Source organism: Rhododendron vialii, chromosome 3a, assembly GCF_030253575.1.
Source record: "Rhododendron vialii isolate Sample 1 chromosome 3a, ASM3025357v1".
Classification (NCBI taxonomy): domain Eukaryota; kingdom Viridiplantae; phylum Streptophyta; class Magnoliopsida; order Ericales; family Ericaceae; genus Rhododendron; species Rhododendron vialii.
Genome location: NC_080559.1, coordinates 15,185,579 through 15,206,216, shown reverse-complemented (window position 1 = coordinate 15,206,216; position 20,638 = coordinate 15,185,579). Strand labels below are relative to the sequence as shown.

The window sequence follows — 20,638 nt, the reverse complement described above, 5'->3', positions numbered from 1 at the left end:
ATCCAAACGAGCTGTTAGAGTCCCATGATTCTAAGCATTGTGTGTGCAAAAGAATATTTGACTATACACAATCAAAGAAGCAACTATAGTTTTAGACCAAAGATTAGAATTCTATCCACCTACAAACCAACATTAATGCACGAAAATGAGAGAAGCCATTAAAACACATAAGCCATAGAGTGAAAATCGCCACATGACCAAGCCTATGGGTCTATTTCTCCATGGAGGAAAAACACATTAATGCAGGGTATGTCCAATCATTAATTTCAGGGTCTCAAAATTAGTCAAAGCGCGAACTAATTGATGCGAACATCTATATTATAAAACAGAGCGGTTTTTGTCTATACATATAAATCCAGCATCCTCTACAACCGTCCGATCAATATTTCATGTTAGTTGTAGCCGTTTGATCGAGAGAGTACTTCCTAATATAAACTCTCCTAACCTTATGACCGATAAATCCTTTCAATTAATTGCTTTTACGTTGTTTCCTTAAGAAGGTTTTCCTATTTAATTTTCCTACATCCAACTCAATAATTTCCTTTTAGGTTGATTTTTTAACATTCAAAAACGAAACAAACCTTTTTTGATTCATATACTAAAAGAAAACATTCTTTGTTTTTTAAAGTTGATAATTACGTTGTTTCCTTAAAACGAAGTAGTATCTATAATACTCTATAATACAATTCACGACGGTGTGGTGGCCCACACATTTTTCCTGCATAAATCTTGGCTGTTGAATTTAGGACACATTTCTCTGCACAAATCTCCACCCTTCATTCAACCATTGGCATTAGATGACTCAGATTGATTTCATCTGATGGTTAAGAGTTGCTCAATATGGTTTCAGTCGAATTTTTGGTAATGATTGGGCGGACTGGAGTAGCTCATTACGGGAAGATTATGGACTATAATTACGGTCATACAAAGACTGATTTATACGAGATTTTTGGTAATGATTTCTGAAATTGCCATTGATTGGCGTTGATTGGGTGAGAATATAATGACATGCTATTGGAAAATACAATGACATGCTATAAATCGGGTAAGATAATATAATCACATGCAATAATGCCGTTGATTGGCGGCGTTGATTGGGTGAACAAATTTTGGTAATGATTTATTTGCCTTTGAATGGACTACGAATTTTGGTAAAGATTTATTTGCCTTTGGGTGAACGAATTTTGGTAATGATTAATTTGTTCAAAATAGCCAATTTTGAACAAAATTTTGGCTAAGTCGAATTTTGGGTGAACGAATGTCGCTCTCTCTCCCTAATCATTTTCTTTCCGGTTCTCTTTCCTGTCTCCCTGACTCTCGCTCTCTCTCCAGTTCTCTTTCCACAGGTATGACTCTTTGTTCTCTCTTTTTTTGAACAAACGGTTGTGGCGGCTGTGAATTGAAAAATTAGTTGTTTAGAAAATTAGTTCTTTGTTCTCTACTCACTGTGAATTCTTTATCCGGTTCTTTTTTTTTTTTTTTCCATGTCTTGGAATATCAAAGCTTTCTATTTTAATTTAAGCACAATAGGCATTCGTGTTCTCATTTCAATTTTGAATATCGATGAAAACAGATAGGTTGGTGTGTGCCCTTTTTTTCAAAGCAGGATTTTTACATACTCCAAATCAGGATTTTCCTCCATTCAATTGTTGTGAAAGCATTTTACTAAGAAGTACAGGAACCAGGTACATAAGGCCTAACCTATCTATTCCCAAATAACATTTAAACAAATCGAATTTTGAGTAAAAGATGACAATAACTCAAATAAATCTTACACAATCTTAAGTGTCTCCAATGTTCACAACGGCTGGAATTGCTTTTTTGGATCCTATGATAACCTCAATTGACTTCTACTATATAATTATGAGTTTTTTTTTACCTGATCACGGGTACAATTGTTTGCGTGAAGAAGAGAAAAGAAGATAAGAAAGCATTAGGTTGAGGTTGTGAGTAAACTATTTTTTTTTTACCTGATCACGGGACAGGTACGATTGGCATTTGTTCAGTTTTGTTGGCGACGTCGACAATAACCATTAGTGTAGTATCCCACTATACTAGAGATTGTAGTATTTCCTGATCACGTGTACGATTGGCTTTTGAACGATTTGCCGTTGGCATGGGTTTCTAAATGGGTCTTGAGATACTTTGTTTAAGTAGTTTGAATTTATTCTGTTTATTTTGAGATACTATTTGGATATGTGTAAAAGCTTAACATGGTGGTGTTATATTGGTCTGATTTTGAAAATATTGTTCTTTTTTCTGCCTCTTACATCTATTGTGAAAAAGAAGGCTCAATGGCCCAAGAAGAAAAAATTTACACGAACTTCTGCCAAGGAAAAGGAAAATGCACCGGTATGATTTTTTGAATTTTTGTATAGTTTTTATAGAAAAGTTAAGGTTCGACCTCTTTCAAGTCTCTCTATTAATTCTATGCAGCATTGACCTCCTCTACAAAGGGAAAAAAGTGTATGTGATGAGCAAAATGTCAATGTCATCCGTAGCAATGAGGTAAGTCCATCAATTTATTGACAAAAAAAAAAGATGTCCATCAGTTCCATACATATATATTCACTATTTTCTTTTGTGAATTTTGACAATACACCATACCTTACTTTTATAGGACGAACGGAAATAAGAATCAGTTTAGGCAAAACAAATGTCAAATAGAGGGAAAGAGAAGGCAACTTATGCCATGGGAAATGAAAATGAATGGGTATGACTATTTCATTTCTCTAAACTTCTTTAGAATCAAATAGACATGTCATCTTCTGATTATTTTATTAACAATTGACTTTGTATATTGAGATTCAACCTCTTCGAGATAAAAAATATTGGAATAGTAATCCGTGATGAGCGGGATCACAATGTCATCCATGTGGAGAATGAAAATCAAAATTCAAGGGTATCATTTGCCTTTCTTTTGGTAGTTTTAAAAATTATCCGGAGTCAGAATGACAAACTATGAAAGCATCTCTAAACTACACCTGTCTTTTTTGAGTCTAATCTAAAACAATGTCATGCAAACAGTTTAGTTTTTTAAATGCATTATGTGTTTGTAATTTAAATTTTTTTCCAATTTTAATGTGTGCTTTTTCATTCTCCTACTTTAGGCTCAAGCTGGTAATATGTTATCAAAAGTGACATTGGACCAACATGCACGTTGAAAACAAGAAAGAAAAACAAAGCATTGTACAATTGGGCCAAAGATTGCTAGGAAATTGTGAGCGTTTTGGCAAATCGCAGGTATTTTCTAGCTTTCTTTTGGTAGCATCATGCAAATTTTCTAGCTTTCTTTTGATAGCTTCATGAGTGATCCAATGCACAACTATGTTTTTCTATACATAGTTCACACTTCGCATGAATTTGTGAGAGATAGAAATTCTCATGATTGTAATATTCTTTAGGTTCTTAAAGTCATAGCATTGAGCAGCCCCTCTAGAAAGTAGTAGTATTGAGGGAATGATGTTATTCAATTTTCCAATTGCTCACGTTCAAAGGATTAATCTTGAAGAAAGCATGACAGAAAGAGGGTGTGTTCTTTTTTTTTCGTTACAGATTACAGAATTCATAGCCAGCAAGGGTGGCCAACAATTTTGTCGCTAGCACTTCAATTGAGAGCCCATCTACGAGGCCTAGGAATTCACCAACTTCAGACAACGATGAGCTTATATGTATACGGAGTTCTATTTATATCCCAGTCACTATTTTTCCTCCATAGAAGGACTAATGTTTTATAAAGAAGATTGGTGTTCACTTTTCTTATGTCAGACAACAATCGCTCTCTTCATTACCTCATTTAATTCTCTTTTTTACTCCTATATGTTTCAGTAGACATTCGATTGGGAGTTTATCTTTGAAATTGGTAAATGTGATATTTTTTGAAAAACAAATTTGGATAGAACTGCAGTTTTTTGGTTGAAAAGACCAATGGAAAGGAAGGATAAGTTTAAGCCGGGTTTGGATGGCATGTGTTGCATTGTGCTTTAGGCGCAGGCTATTACTAGCATCAAAGAATGGGGATTGGAGTGAATCTTCAAAAAAGTACTTTGAATGTTTTAGCTAGAACCTCCCACCAAAAAGAAAATAATGAGGATTTTCATATGCCATCTATCTCCGGAAAGAAAATAATGAGGATTTTCATATGCTATCTATTTGATCGTTTTATTCTGCTATTATTTTTGTTTGTTCATCTTTTGTCAAACAAACAAACAAAAAAATAGTAGAATTTTTAATTTTTTTAATTTTTTTTGTTTGTTTGTTTGTTTGGTTTAGTTGTTGAACGAATGGAATTGACTTGGTTAATTGCTGGTTGCCTGGAATTCGATCGGAAATCTCATTTGATTCTACATTCTATATTTGGTTCATGAGCAATAAGAAATTATATTCATTTGTTGTTGTAAACTTTAATATTTTTCTTAAATACAATTTACATTCTATATTTGGTTCATGAGCAATAAGAAATTATATTCATTTGTTGTTGTAAATTTTAATATTTTTCTTAAATACAATTATCTTAATATAAACTCTTGAACCTTATATGAAAAAAAGACTTTTCAGAGAGGACGGCTTTCTTGGCGGGGGAGGTCAACGGTAGAAAAGGTTAATTCCTTTTAATTGTGTTTTAAACGTGTTGTGCCGTACCTTCAGGCACGGACAATTACTAGTCCGCTTATAAAAAGGGAAAAAAAAAAAGCTTTCACATATTTTCAACCTCTTGCTTTTACAACATTGTCATGTCTCTCGTGACTATTTGAGTACATCCACCCCATACGAGAATTTGAAATCAAATTTTGGCATTTGATTTTTCGGCGGTGAACCCAAATAAATGCACCAGCTAGCCAACCAAACGGTGTCTTACCTTTTTGCAACGCAGTGGCATTACCGTCATTTCCCCTCCTCCACTAGACATTCCGATTCCCAACGCAAAAAGACCTTGTTCTCTCACTAAAACGAACATCTTTCGACCCATCATCTGTCTCTCCCCCCCACCCCCACCCCCCATGGCCCACTTCATTCGCCTCCGCGCCACCAAAGCCGCCGCTGTCGCCGTCGCGTCCGGCGGCACTTACGCCTTTCTCCGCGACCCCTCCGTCTCCGCCAACGACCGCGGCGGCGGTGGTGGGCCCGCCCTGGAGTCCTTCCGGAGCAAGATTGGCGACCCCTACGCCGTCGTCCCCCCGAGGGCAGTCCAGGAGTCGGCCTTGATTGGCGCCAGCCCCGCCAATCCGCTCGACATTCTCGTCGTCGGCGGTGGGGCCACCGGATGCGGCGTCGCACTCGACGCCGCGACGAGAGGCCTACGCGTGGGACTCGTCGAGAGAGAGGACTTCTCGTCTGGGACCTCTTCACGATCAACTAAACTACTTCATGGAGGTAATTCTTCCGAGTGTGTAGACTACTTGGTCTATATATATATATGCTGATATGGATATTGTGGTTAGGGCTTTGGGTTGTGATGAAGATCGTGTTTACTTGCAAAAGCATGTCCAATGGTACTACTAGATATGGCTTTATTTGAGCATAATGTCCAAGTGCCGTAAACTATGTAACAAGGACAAGGGCAATTTTTTTTTTATAACCGGATATCCGGGTTAGCTTGTGTGCACCTTGACTGATACCGGGAACCTGCAGTTACCGACCAGAAAAACCTCTAGAAGGTTTGAAATGTTTGACCTAAGTGGAAATGGACCACAGCAGATGAACGGGACACACGATTCTCAGAAAATGGGAATTCTTTTTCAGTTACCATGTCTGAGTCACCTTTTTTTTTTTACACGCAATTCTCATAAAATGGGACTCAGACATGGTAATTCTAAAATAATGGGGACATGGACATAACAGGGATACAGAAGTTTTTATTTGGATAATTTTTTTAGATATGCATGCCTACATTATATAACCACTAAATATTTAGGTTATGGCTTGTTTCGAATGCGTTAATCAACTCATGATAGTAATATGCCTATATGCAATACACATACATGTTATATTTCTGGTGCAGTACTTTTGAAGTTATAAGTATTAAGTATTTACCCCAGAAAAAGATTTTAAAATTTACCAAAGCATTCGTTCCTATGTGTATCCCGCCATGTCCCCGGCGTGTCACGCGTCCCCAGCGATAAGGCGATGCCTAAAGTGTGTCGGTGTTTCATAAGCTAAAAGCAAGGTGGCTCCAATGGTACCAATATTGGTTCTACTATTTTTCTTGGAAAATGCCAGCTTGAATTGCTTTATGCGGGTCCCATTATGAGGATGAAGAACAAATGGTCTGCTAAATTTTAGCATTCGGTAATATTTTTGCCAAATTTGGTGAAAGGTATAAATGTAGCCGGTGGGTAAGTATTGTAATTTGTAGCTGTTTCATTGGAGATAAAAGTAAGAACTTCATGCTTAAATACATATATTGCAATTATTGATAGCATACTATTGGTGAAGCTCTAAATGTGAGGTCATTGATGCTAGGTCATGTTAGTTATGAATGCCTTCCTGGATTTTTGGACATTTTAAGATCTTAAGTATCTATACCTGATTATATGTGCTCTTGCCATTGGATATATTATTATGCTTAGAAGATTGCTCTTTTTTTCAAGTTCTTCAGACATGAAGAATAGTCTACATTGCACCAAAAAAAAATACTCCCTCCGTCCCAAAAAGAATGACAAATTTTGAAATCCGTGTCATTTTTCATTGCTTATATCTTTCAATCTATAATGTTTTTTATGAGTTTGAAAATTTTGTATAATAGAATTAATCGAGAAGTGAGAACTATCAAACAAGATCCATATTGCATATTTTTTGAGATTCATATTGAAAGATATAAGGAGTTGAAATTAGCACGGATATAAAAAATTGACGTCCAATTTGGGACAGAGGGAGTAGAAGAATAGTCAACACAAAGATAGGGCTGCAAACGAGCTGAGCCGAGCCTTAACGTGTTCAAGCTCGTCTCGGTCATTTATAGGGAGGCTCGAGCTTGAATCGAGCCGGAAAAGGCTCGAGCTCGGCTCGGCTGAACTCAATAGTATATGAACGAGCCAGCTTGGCTCGGGCTTGAGCTCGTTAAAACGTTCCAAAATCATTTTTTGTAATCCTGATTTCACATTCAATAAAAACAAACACCTAATTCCATCATTCCATCAAATTTCACATCCATTTTTGAGAGAAAAAGAGGAGAGAGAAATTACCCGTGCAGACAAAGGAGGAGGAAGATTCGCCGGGTGCATTGATTTGGGGTGGTGAGATCGGCGATCATGGGGCGGTGGTGCACTGGCTCATGAGCCGACTTGAGCCGAGCTTATCCCAGTTTGAGCTCGGCTAGTTTACAAAAAGAGCTGAAAAAACCGGCTTGAGCTCGTTCGCTTAACTTCCGAGCCGAGCTTAAACGAGCCACTAACGAGCTGAGCTATGAGCCGCTCGAGAGCAGCTCTATTCGTTTGCAGCCCTACACAAAGATTGACGTTAATTTGTTGTCAGTTGATTTTATTAGGATTACATGAAATGAATTTTATGATGTATTATGCATACGTAGTTTGCAAGTCTATTTTTTAGATACTGTGGGATTGGCATGGTTCTTTGACCAAATATTATACCATTTGTTGCATTCATATATGCATTTGATTATGGGTTCTGTAGTGGTAAGTAGGGGTGGGCACGGGTCGGGCGGGTCGGGTTCGGCCCCGAACCCGAACCCAACCCGACCAGTCGGTTATCACTTTTTCGGGACCCGAACCGAAGGAGGGGGGATACTCGTCCGTGTGACCGATTTTTTTGGTCGGGTCGGGTCGGGTTATGGTCGGGTTGGTCGGGTCCGACCAAAACCGAAGTAAACTATATGAATTCCTTTGCTTTTTGGTCGGGTCGGGTCGGGTAAGAAAAAACAGCACCCCGAACCGAAAACTGTTTTTTTTGGAACCCGTACCCGACCGAACCACGTGTTCGGCCCCGCCCGAAACCCTTCGGGGTCGGGTCGGGTTCGTCGGGTCTCGGTTTTTTTGCACACCCCTAGTAGTAAGTGTTATTGGTTTTTACGGTTTCTTGCAACATGACAAGTACCATTTTTTAGTGAATTTATTGTTGTGCCGGAGTTCATGCATGACTAGAAGTAAACACATTGAACCAGACCAGTTATGTGCAGCCTAAAGATATTTCCATCTCAAGAAGCTATACCTGTATTAGGAAGTCCTCAAAAAGTTCGTAGCGCTAGATAGTTAATTGGAAAATCAAAGAATCTGGTGAAATGTGGATTTCGTACTCCAACGTAGTGTAATTGTAGTCACCAAATTTGGTGTTTTTCTCTGCTTTGTTTGGAAAGAAAAATTACATACTTGCCATGGTAACCGTGAATTAGAGCAACTGATGTAGACTGGAATGGATCAGTATTTTACTGAATATGCAATGGGCAAAAAGTTATGGTTACCAAAGGGGAAACTTTACAATGCTCGTTATTTTAAATAAATTTGGAGATAAAAAAGGGATGGGAAGGAAATGACTATTGGGAGTTTGAATTGAGGGAGAAAAGTAGGATTATGGATTGACCTTTAAATCATTTCTAGACATTCTCCCGATGACGATGATGTGGAGAAGTAGAGCAAGCAGACGGAGTTATTTGTATTGTAGAAGTAAAGTGATCTCTATTCTCTACTCTATTTTGCTCATTCTCCGTGATTTATTAGTAATATGTGCTGCTTCAATGGCTTCTTGAAACCCTTCTAACAATTAATAGGTTTATAAAACTGTAACTTGCCACTATGGTATCAACTTGAGGCTCAAGATTTCTTACTAAAGCCTAGTAACTTTTGAAGTGAGAAAATTGAGCAATATTAGCGTATCGAATAAAATTTTCATGACTAAATAAGCTGCACTAACTATGAGCATCATGAACATGTGGCTTTGGACCATGTCTCCAAAAGTCTGAGATTCTGGATTGGAGCCTTCCTTCTGTAAACGAGCTCATGGTTTTCCTGGTCAAATTGCCCAGGGAGAAATCTTTTTATAGCATCTATTATCTACAGGAGTCACCTTGGTATATTTATCGCTATCAGTTATATTACTATCTATCGGCGGATGTCGGACTGTATAGGCCGATACATAGATAAGTAATGGTATGGCAATGCCAAATTGATCCTTAACAACTACTACTTTGAACCCTATATCTCGTATGTTTTGTTTTGTACATGCAGATTTCACTCATTATTTTTTTTAACATAATTTGAACTGGTTCATCAAATGATTTTCTTTAAGGCATTAATATAACATTGACTTCTTTCCCTTTCAAATTGTCAGAGGTTAGGTTATCTATAACAGAATGAATTATGAATGTCTGCTTATTAGTATTTATTCCGCATCTTAGTTTTTATCAAAATGTTCTTGTATTTGTTTTATTGTTGTTCAAAGCATTCTTTAATGTTATCAATATTCTTCCTCCTTATTTTTTTGTACTCATTTATACCGATATTTTAGGAGTTCGGTACTTGGAGAAAGCAGTGTTTAATTTCGACTACGGACAATTGAAGCTCGTATTCCATGCCCTTGAGGAGCGTAAACAGGTTATTGAGAATGCTCCACACCTATGTCATGCTTTGCCATGCATGACACCATGTTTTGAATGGTTTGAGGTAGTGTACTTCTGGATGGGCTTGAAACTATATGATCTGGTCGCAGGACCACGGCTGCTGCACCTGTCAAGATATTATTCTGCTCAAGAGTCTGTTGAACTCTTCCCAACTCTTGCAAGGAAGGGTCGAGATAAAACCTTGAAGGGCACAGTGGTTTATTACGATGGTCAAATGAATGACTCCAGACTCAATGTTGGTTTAGCGTGCACGGCTGCATTAGCAGGTGCAGCAGTGCTTAACCATGCTGAAGTCATATCCTTTCTAAAAGATGAAGGAAGCGAGCGGATAACGGGAGCTCGTGTTCGAGACAGTCTGACAGGTTAGGGCAAGTGTTTTTATGGGATAGGTCACCATTATTGCTTTATGCTTGCCAAGCAAGTTTCGCTCAAGCAGTCAGCTTTACCTTTGGTAGCTTTCTTCTTGTTCTTTGCATTCCTTTGCCTTCAACCTCTTTCTCTAGAAGGGTGGACTTGGAATAGTGTAATTTAATTCATCTTGTTTGCACGCCAAAAAGAGCCCCTCTATATGCTCACAAGTTCATTCTCATTGTTGATATGTCAAAACTTTTGGTTTCCTGCTTATCCGGGATTCTGGATCATCAAAGGAAAATCACAGCACATGGGTTCAGGACTGAAGTTCCAAAGCTGGGGGAACATGGGGAAATCGGGTGGGGTTAGAGGATATTGACACCCCTCTTCTGTGTGTTCAAGAGAGGTGTGTTGCATTTAGTATTGGACTTTTTTGGGAGGCGTCAAAGGGATTGGGCATTGACTTATTTGGAGAAAAAATTAAAAGAGAGGAAAATAAACAGTTTCTCTTTCTGTCCTAAAATGGTCCATTTGTTACCCTCTCTTTCCCTTACGCTGTGTTTGGAACCTAAGGAAAATGAGAGAGAAGAAAGTGAGGAAAATAGCGGGAAAATTTTACTGTGCACAAAACTTGAATATGTTATTTTCTATCCTCTTTCTCTCCAAACCAAATAATTTAATGGAATTTTTCTTAAGTTTTCCTTTCTTTTCTTTTCCAAGAGTTCCATACAAAGCCTTAATTTTGTTCCTCTTGCTTCTTTACTTGATGTTTCTCTCCCTCATTGGCTGTTGTCAATTGTATGTCCCATGGTTTTCAGTTCATGCAGAGAATTATGGTATAAGTAGGGGCGGTTGATATGATTAATTATGTCTAAAACAGTCCTTGTTGCTTGTCAAATTATGTAGGGAAAGAGTTTGATACTTATGCAAAAGTTGTCGTGAATGCGGCTGGGCCATTTTGTGATTCTTTGAGGAAAATGGCTAACAATGATGCAAAACCAATGATCTGTCCAAGCAGTGGTGTACATATCGTGCTACCTGATTACTATTCTCCTGAGGGAATGGGCTTAATTGTTCCCAAAACAAAAGATGGCCGTGTTGTCTTTATGCTGCCGTGGCTGGGCAGAACAGTTGCTGGCACCACAGATTCAAACACCAACATTACAATGCTTCCAGAACCACATGAGGATGAGATTCAATTTATACTGGATGCCATATGTGACTACCTTAATGTTAAGGTTTGTGCATTTTGCTACTTTTAGATTCCTATTCTGGGTATGCATGTTATACAATGTTTGTGTTGGGAAAGTAATTTTGAGGGCTTTTTTTTTTTGTGGAACTTCTAACCATCTATATCTGGTTATCTCAGTACTTTAATATGGTATTCATATCTCTGTGGAACCATGAAATACAAAGTCTGTAGATGTACCTTATTATCTGGTTGTCTCTTTGGTATCATGCTCTAAATGTAGTTGGGCCAGACACTAGGAAGTTTATCTTTTTGTTGGTTAGAAGTTTATGTCCTTTTTTGGGCTAATTTTATATGCAGTGTGCTTGCAAAGTGTATGCACTTCTGTTTTAACTCCGGCAGATGTCTTCTGATAATGGACCACAGCACTTGAAGTTGTTCAGCCTTGGTGTCTTCTTTTTTTCTTCAATTATTCCACTCTTATAGAATACTAAAAATTTACCAGGACAATTTAGGTACGGCGTGTAGATGTTCTCTCTGCTTGGAGTGGTATCCGACCATTGGCAATGGATCCTAGAGCAAAGAACACTGAGAGCATTTCCAGGGATCATGTGGTGTGTGAAGACTACCCGGGTTTAGTCACAATCACTGGTGGAAAGTGGACTACATATAGAAGGTAAATTTTACCTCTGCTGGTCTGGGTTTTCTATAACATGTTGCATTTGCATTACTTTTTGGCAAATGAGGAAAAGGGTGGGATATGTGATGCTTTTGTACTGTCATGTTAGTCCCTGTTTATTGAACTTGATTAATACTGAAGGGATGTATAATCCCCATAAGGTAAGTAATAGTGAGGGAATTAATGTAAACCACCACATCTCCGCAGACAGTTTGTATCCGCATGTACGATATGTGGTCCCTTAGACTAATAATCCAATCCAATGCTTTAATCTGGATTGACAAATGGGGACTTAGTGAGTTTAACCAATCCCTTTGCCCAATTTGTCACTGTGTTGTTAATCAAAATTAAGGAGGAAGTCGTGAATTTTCTGATTTAGATCCAGTTTGGTTATACAAAAAGAAGAGAAGTGTAATCAACCTTAGCATGGAGGCATCTTTGGCGTGTCAGTCTATCCTCACGAAGCTTTTTATTTTCTGTATGAGTAAGCATGGCAGAAGATGCAGTTGATGCAGCTATAAAGTCCGGAAAGCTGAGCCCTGGCAACAAATGTTTGACATACAATCTATGTCTTGTTGGTGGGGAAGGATGGGACCCTGCATCTTTTACAGTGCTTGCCCAACAATATGTCCGCATGAAGAAGACATATGGTGGTAAAGTTGTTCCGGGAGTAATGGACACTGCTACAGCAAAGCATTTGTCCCATGCGTATGGTACTTTGGCTGAACGAGTAGCTGCCATTGCTCAGGTTTGACACAATTGCTATGAACTTCATTCCATATTTATAACATTCTCTTCGTCCCTGTTAAGTCTTGTAGTTGTTGACTGTATTTTCTTCTGCAATTTATTCATGATATGAATAGTTGAAGTTAAACTTTTGTTTGCACATTTGAGTTGGTTCTACATGTCTATTTTTTTCTCAAACAAACTTCAATAAATAGGAAGTAGTGTTCTAAAAATCGGAATTAATCGGCGATTAATTGCTGGCAGGGCCTATCCGACTAGATCCGACTAATTGCTATGTGCCGATTACTAATTGCTATGCGCTAATTACTAGTCCTCGAAGCTCGAAGGTGGCCGACCTCCAGACTAGAGCCTAGTGACTTTTAGTACATTATTAGAAAAATCAAAGAAGATTATGGTCAGTTACACATTCAGATCGAATTAATTTACCGTATAGTTACACATATTCAAAATCAACAAAGACAGATATAACCTATGAAGCACCGACACTTCAAATGGTCGTATCCATGTGTCGGACATAGGGACACGCCCAAATACGTATTGAACACGCCACGTGGCGTGTCCCTTAATTTTTATTAGTTTTTGATAGGGACACGCGGGGGACAAGCCGGGGGTCAATCTGAAATGTTTTTAATTTTTGGGGGTTAATATGCTTCTCAAAATATTTGGGTTATAATGTAATTAAACCTTTATAACCTAAACTACTACTTGATCGACATCAGAGATTAGTCGATTACTCTTTTTCCAAGCCCTGAATACGTCGACAACAGAGCTCTCTCGGGGTGGGTGTGGGTGTGAGAGAGATTCCATTGTCAGTGTAGAGATAGCTTTTGGGGTTAGGAAAGGAGAGTTAATGAGTAGTTGGGAACAAAAAAATTGCAGCCCAAATTTAAAAAAAGTCAGGTTCAAAAAGTGCAACCGAGCAAAGTGTAAGTCTTTGTGGATTAGCAAACATCATCTTGGCTCTGTCTCGTTATCTTTTCTGGTTTTGCATTTGAAGAATACCAATTCAAGCTTATGTGAATTTTTGTTAAGTTCAGGTGAATTTCTTAGAACTGTTTTGAGAAAATCATATATAATCTATTTAGCTTCAATGTTTCTTATCATTATGCAATGACAATTATACTGGCTGTTTGGGGTTCTAGTAAAATGGATCATTTTCTATTATGTAACTTTATTGTACAACGAGAGATGTCTCCTTAAGCACCAACATATAACAGAAGTGAGCTCTTGTAACTGAATTTAGATTAGCATTTGCAAAATGCCACTGGACCAATGAAAATGCCATGTGCATCCATTGAGTTGGCTCATTTCAGTTGACGAATCCAATATCTTTGGACTATGAATCTCCTCCCAATTGACTATATAATTTTTCTGAGTATTTGTAGAATGAAAATTTGGGGAAGCGACTTGCCCATGGATACCCCTTTCTAGAAGCCGAGGTTGCATACTGTGCTCGCCATGAGTACTGTGAATCGGCCATAGATTTCATTGCGAGGAGATCTCGCCTTGCTTTCCTTGACACTGATGCAGCAGGCCGGGCATTGCCCCGCATAATCCAGATACTGGCTGTTGAACACAAATGGGACAAGTCAAGGCAGAAGCAAGAAGTACAAATGGCTATACAGTTTTTGGAAACATTCAAGTCATCAAAAAATGCTCAGTTTCACGACGGAAAGCACAAATAGTAAGTAGAATATCCTTCATTTTATAATTTTCAGATGGTTCAATCTTTTCTAATAGGTTTTAAATTTGGATCAAGGATTTGGGTAAGGGAAACAACGCAAGTATAATCGGAAAGCTCGACGATCAAACTTGTTTGTCGCCAATCCTTAGTCACCAATCCTTGATCAAATACAGCCTTTAGAGATGACAACTTGTGTGGTTGAGGGTTTTAGAAACTTGTTTGTTGGATTTGTTTTGGGAAAGAACACCTATCTTTTGTGAAAACATCCAAACAACATTTTCCGGATTCTTGAAAATATTTCTGCTAAATAATGGTTGTACTGCAAATCATGAGGGTTTTTTTTTTTTTTTTTTTAAGTAGCTTTTTTAAAGGATTCTGTGAAACAAATTTGGAAACCGATTCAGAAACCTACAACCGAAACGTAACCATTTATTTGATCATCTCATGACGAGTTGTTTTTCAATCTCTCTGTTCTAGGTCATATATGCGCTGCGATTGACTTTTGAGGAGCTGGATTGTTTTGCATTGCACTTTCTGGGGATTTCCCAGCTTGTTCTTGGAACAGGAAGTGACTAATTACACATTATGGTAGGTCCAATATAGATATTTGGAAAGACGATGGTTCTATAAACTTTATTAATAGCAATCATTTATAATAATGTTGATACTTTACAATAGAAAGCTGCTGAGTGCCTCAGCGCTCTGGTTATATTTCAGCTTCCAGAAAAGTTGATCAATCATTTGAAAGACATGAGATGAACGGGGCAGTTGCCATTTTGGGGTTATGGATTAGTGTTTCTTCTCAATGTTGTGTTGTCCCCTTTACTCACCAGTGTAATATTGGGAAATAGAGAAAGTATGACTCTGCAAATTGAATTTTACACCTTTTGTTTTGGTCATGCAAATAAATTAAGCTGTTTGCTCCATGATACCTTCCAAGGAAATCTTGGTCAACATCCAACTACTATCCACATATGCTATCTTTTTCTCTTCTTCCATAAGTTGAAATTGTGATCTCACAGTGACCCACCATATCTGGGTTTTTTTTTTTTTTTTCCCTAATGGAGATACTCTTTCGCTGCGTGTGGACAATCAATGTGCTCCCGAATGAACACCTACTACTCAGCCCCTTTCTTCGGTTGGCGCAGCCTCTACAATCGGGAGAACCACCATAACATGGGCAGTGGTATTATGAGAGAGTAGAATGATTCTTTACTTCTTTTTCTGTTAATCCTTCGATTCCACATTAAGTACAAATTTTTCATGTACAAACCACAGCTGAACATGAATTTAAAAACTGGATCTGCTCAGTGGAGAGAGACTGTTGCTTTTTGGTGAGCAACATCCAACGGTCACTTCATAGCACATTACTCTTTTTTCTCAAGTTTGTGTCATTGTGCTTTGTGTTCAAATTCAATACATGAATGCCCTAACCCAACGGTTACTTCATAGCACATTACCCTTTGTTGCATTGAACTTTATGTTCAAATCAAATTTAATACATGAAAACAACTTTCCAATCCCACCGTTAATCAGTACCTCATTATTTTAAATCAAATGCTAACGAAATAATTTAAGAAAACAAGCCCCAACTAATTACAACTTTAGTTGAAGAGTAACCAAATGCCCAGTTTATTGTCTTAGAGAATTTGATGTGACGACGAAGGAAGTCGCCGAAAAAAGTTTATGGTCACTGGCGGCATGTCATCTCTAAACCTTGGGTGGCGGAGGTAGTAGAATCCGGACCCCAACACAAAGGCCTTGAATGGCACTACGTAGAACACCAGTGAGGCCAATAGACACACCACCACGAATATCCCAGTTGCCCTAGGGTCCTTCCAATTGAACAAAGCCTCCAATCTTTCCCCTTGTGCTGCCACATCCCCCAAAAGCATTTGGGCCCTACCAGCTAGGGCCCGCAAGCGATCGTACCTAATACGAACTTGGTCGGGCGATCGTGTGCTCGGAAACCCATCAAACTCCTCATCGAGCTCGTCGGATCCTACGGCATCGATGTAGGATAATCTCGAATCCATATGGAGTGAAACCCGTTGACGATGACGAAATCTCAATCCTATGATCAAGAATGCGTACATGAACATTGTGGACAATACTAGGTGTGGGAAGAACACAATAGCCGCGAGTAACACATGGACCATAACTGTAATGGGTGGGTGCACCCAGCCTCGTATCTCATCGAGCCACTTTGCGAAAGCGGCGGCCTTGGACAAGCAACTCACGATTCTGAACCAATTGGACTTGCTCCGCCTCATGCTCCACACATGCGTGTCCGAGTCTAGCATAAACTGAACCACCTCATGACCTAGTGCCGGTTCGGACCGGGCCAATCGAGCTGTCACTATGCGCATTGCCGCATGACGCAAGATATCTTGTTGCGCGAGGCCCAACGGGCACACGTAGTGCATTCTAGGTAGCATCGGGCTAGCGTATGCCTGGATAAGACTAAGCCACGACGAGCATGTGAACCTCAAAGCAATCTCAATCTCTCCCATCTTCTTGGCCCCTCCGGGAAGCAACACCGTAAGCGAATATGAATCCGTGTACACTCGATTCACATCGAGCGTTGACAACTTTACACGTAATTTCCCAATCCTTGCATCCTTCTCTTGCTTCCCAGCCTCATCGTGCTTGTACCTTACATTATTAAACACCCCAATGGTGAGCACGGTGCAGGGATCGTAGACATCCCATGCATACTGTTCATTCCATTGGGGATTAAACCGATCGAGAATCGTACGGGTGCGAACCCACTTGGGCCCATACTTCGCCACCACGTAAGCATCCGTGGTCCCACGAGTACCGTCTTTCGTTTTCACAGGAAGCAAATTGGTGGCCCCACGAATACCCACTTCTAGCAATCCAATTGGAGCTTTTGCTAACTGTTTTGCCGTTGCCCTCATATCGCTTGTCACGTGAGCAGCCTCGTCAAGCACGTGATACCCACCCTCCAAGCACACTCTCACGTGTATCCTCCCGCCGTACGGCTTATTCTCATCACCAACCAAATTGAACCACCTGGACCTCACCTCTGATGTGTCATCCGTCCTCCTATCAACACTTGCCACGTGGATCTTGGCATGGCCCAAGGCGCGTCCATTAGTTACATCCTCCACCGTCACAACCAAAAACGGCTCAAACGGCTCGGCTGCCACAAATATTAGATCCTCATTCCACGTCGGATTGGACGAAAAGCTCGACGAGTCGACCATGGCTCGGCTGGTCTTAAAAAGCTGCGCCCCCAGCTGTGCTCTTACGTAAAGCTCGGGGTTTTTAAACTTAGGCTCGGTAGCGCCCGAGCCTAACTGCAGATCCTGGGTCTGGATAACCGTTAGCCTCAAATACCACAGCTTCGGAGAGAGATAAACCTTGGCTCGGGTCTCCGGTATAAACCCGCCGGAATCCGATTGCCACGCCTCCTGAAACGCCTCGTCCGCCTGCGTCCCGATCCAAACGGCGAGCATGACGTCATTTCCCTGCGAATCCTTGCCGTCGAGAGTGTACCACTGCGGTGCTAGAGGGCTGTCCGGTGGGACCCGCTTCGGGACCTCCGTTAAATCAAACGTTACGTTCCCCATATTACTACTCTCCGTAGAATTATCATCCGTTGCGCCTTTTTTCTTGTCGATCCAAACGGACACTTCCAGCGAAGCAGAGTTCAACCCTTCCTTTTCAAACGCGAAGACTTGGTCCCACTCTTTGTTCTCCGCCTTGCTCTTGGTTTTGATACTGTGTGTACCGATCACCAGCTTCGCGTGCGCCAGCGAATTGGGCTCCGGCTTCGACTGCTTGAACTTCACCACCCGCACGAAGAGGAACGACATCCGGTCGACGAGATCGTACGCGCTCCTCCGCCTCCTATCGCCGCCGCCACCACCGCCATGGTACCGGGGTTCCGACTCGCTCGAGCCTAAAGTAGGACATTTTCTTGCCACCACCGCCTTTTCCTCCTCCGCTTGAACCACCGCCGGCGCCGGAGGCTCCTCCGTTTTCGAATCCTCCGGCGGCTTGTTTTCTTCTCCTGATTTCTCCACTTCCTTCTTCTCCTCATTCGCTCTGTTTTCTTCCTTCTCCGGTTGTTTTTCCTCCGCAGCGGCAGGCGGAGGTGGTGGAGCAGCTTCAGACGATTTCTGCTCCTCCGGCGGCTGCGGAATCTTATCCTCCTCCAACCAAACCTTGAGACCGATCTCGCCTTTGATCTGAGAGAAAACGCTCCGCTTCTCAAGCGGATAGTAAACGAGATCAGTTGTTTCAGATGTGGAAAAAGAGGTTCCGTTGATCTTGACTTTGCCTAGAAAAGTGCTCCGCTTACCCGTGGTCTTCTTGTCGTTGTAGAGATTGAGCTCGAGGGTTTTGGCGGCCAAGGACTCGGCGTCGAGGACCGAGAACTCGAGCTTCTCGTCCCACCGAGGGTTGAGGTCTCGGAATATGGTCTTGGTCCGTCGCCTTTGGCCGTCGAAATCGACTATCGCGTATGTGCTGGCCGTTCCTTGGCCGTCTTTCGGCATTAGGTTTTTGGCGTTGCAGACTTCGACGATTAGCTTTCTGTTGCTGATATCTGCCATTGTACGGAGAGAGAGAGAGAGAGAGAGAGAGAGAGAGAGAGAGAGCAGTGGTGGAGAGCAAAACCGTTTATAAAAAGGGCGTTAGCGAGGGACCAAGCTAATGTGCAGTCTTAGGGGTTGTTTATTTGACTTATTTTTTCATTTTTATTCAATTTTGTTTTTGTATTTGTTAATTTTTTGTCAAATTAATGATTCTTTATGATGAGAAGAATATAAAAAGTAAAGAATTACGATTTGAAACCTAATTTTTTTTGGATGAAAACGAAAAAATTGATTTATTTTCGTCTTTATTAAAAAAATTGAATTTTAATCTTAATTTTTTATTTTTTAAATTTGTTTCCTCATGAATAAACAATAATCCTCATGAATAAGCAATAATTCTGAAAAAAATTGAAAAAAAAATTAACAAATATGAATTTTTTTTTGATTAAGGACAAAGGCTTATTTTTACTCTCCTTTGAGTCGGGTTCAATTTGGAACATTTGTGGGTCTTTTTCAAACTCACAACAATGATATGAATTGTTTTCTGGAGCGTGGTTCATGAGCGAGCGGAATTTGGGGATACTGTATCTCCGCACTACAAGGTGTAGTGTGGCCGATCAGGTCGTACATTTTAGCACGGACGGCTCAAACTTTTATTTGAGCTAGCACACATTTTAAATCGTTCATTATTCAAATTAAAATCTGGGCTCAAAATAGACGACCGGATCGGAGCATGCTGTAGCATAGGATGCACCATAACATTCCAAAAGTCCGAGGGAGCGTATGCCGCGTCGGATGAGAGTCATGAGACATGCAGGAGTGGTGGAGTCCACGTGGCACTGTCTCGAAGTGAGAAAGGATCTTTGTACGGTACAAGCAAGAGGAGCGTGGGGATGCAGAGGAGAGGTGTCTGGTTCTGTTGGAAAGACGAATCCGAAGGGAGGAATCGTTGAGTTTGTTTATTTGTGAAATGAAATTTACTTTTGGTTTAGCGAAATGATATTGGCACTTCAAAAATTAATGCAGACACTCTAAAATCAATGTAATTTCAAAGTCATTTTCTTTTATTTTTGGAGTACCTGCATCAATTTTTGGAATGCCAATATCATTTTCTTTAGTTTATAGAACTACTATTTTTGACTATAGAATTTGTTCATAGTTTAGATTTCGTTGAGACAATAAATGTGTTAAAAACTATACTACAGTACTATTTTTTAACACAAAAAATTATTATTAATTCGGTATAGACAAATATGATGAAAATTATGGATTACACATATTTAGAGTATCCACATTGTAACCATCACTTTGAGTAAAATGATAAGATTTCTTGTAAATATCAAAATTTGGCACACGATATGACAAAATGTATTGACAGAATGCTATTTATTAGGGCTAACCTTTTTAGGTGACAATAGCAAAATGACATTTATGAGTATTGATGCTCTTATAAGTAATTTTGGTCACACCGGATCAAACTCATGTATATTAAAATAAATCTGTAGCAATTATGCCTTGATTGAAAGTCGATCATTGTAATTTGGCATGATTGACGGTCTCAATAAACTCTCAAACCCAACAGTTTTGATTGTAAAACCTTAGCCCAAAAAGAACTACTAGAAATTGGACAAAATTAGACGGTCCCAACTCTTTTAGAAACTGATGAAAGCTTGATGCCATGTTCTAGTGGCATATGGGTAGGCACTGACAAATATTACTCTAAAAAAAATTAACGAAGTAGGATGATCAGGTGGTTCCGGGGATACCTATAAAAATATCTCATAGTTTTCAATCAAATTTTGATGATTTGAGCAGTTCAATGTGATTAGAACGTGATTTAAAGGGATCCGCG

The 20,638-nt window shown here is 39.8% G+C and overlaps 2 protein-coding genes across 3 annotated transcripts; one reads left to right on the top strand and one right to left on the bottom strand.

Annotated features, from left to right (window-relative positions):
• Positions 1-4,926: 4,926 nt before the first annotated feature.
• On the top strand, positions 4,927-15,145 carry LOC131318679 (glycerol-3-phosphate dehydrogenase SDP6, mitochondrial-like). Of its 2 annotated transcripts, none has more exons than XM_058348607.1 (7): positions 4,927-5,373; positions 9,460-9,933; positions 10,829-11,160; positions 11,627-11,787; positions 12,280-12,538; positions 13,923-14,225; positions 14,699-15,145. In XM_058348607.1, the coding sequence occupies exons 1-6, from the start codon at positions 5,001-5,003 to the stop codon at positions 14,220-14,222; spliced, it is 1,899 nt and encodes a 632-aa protein (XP_058204590.1). In that variant the 5' UTR covers positions 4,927-5,000; the 3' UTR covers positions 14,223-14,225; positions 14,699-15,145. The 2 variants fall into 2 exon arrangements, with proteins under 2 accessions (XP_058204590.1, XP_058204589.1); XM_058348606.1 differs by having other exon boundaries at positions 4,928-5,373; positions 13,923-14,221.
• A 565-nt stretch (positions 15,146-15,710) lies between these two features.
• LOC131318678 (multiple C2 domain and transmembrane region protein 14) lies at positions 15,711-18,869 on the bottom strand. The gene has a single exon (XM_058348605.1). The coding sequence runs from the start codon at positions 18,802-18,804 to the stop codon at positions 15,862-15,864; it is 2,943 nt and encodes a 980-aa protein (XP_058204588.1). The 5' UTR covers positions 18,805-18,869; the 3' UTR covers positions 15,711-15,861.
• Between the last annotated feature and the right edge of the window lie 1,769 nt (positions 18,870-20,638).

What these genes read in the sequence shown, in the direction of transcription:
- LOC131318679 (XM_058348607.1), top strand. Translation starts at nt 5,001, where the DNA reads ATGGCCCACTTCATTCGCCTCCGCGCCACCAAAGCCGCCGCTGTCGCC. An exon ending in AAGTGGACTACATATAGAAG is followed by an intron (nt 11,788 to 12,279) that starts GTAAATTTTACC and finishes TGTATGAGTAAG; the next exon opens with CATGGCAGAAGATGCAGTTG. An exon ending in GAGTAGCTGCCATTGCTCAG is followed by an intron (nt 12,539 to 13,922) that starts GTTTGACACAAT and finishes GAGTATTTGTAG; the next exon opens with AATGAAAATTTGGGGAAGCG.
- LOC131318678 (XM_058348605.1), bottom strand. Translation starts at nt 18,804, where the DNA reads ATGGCAGATATCAGCAACAGAAAGCTAATCGTCGAAGTCTGCAACGCC.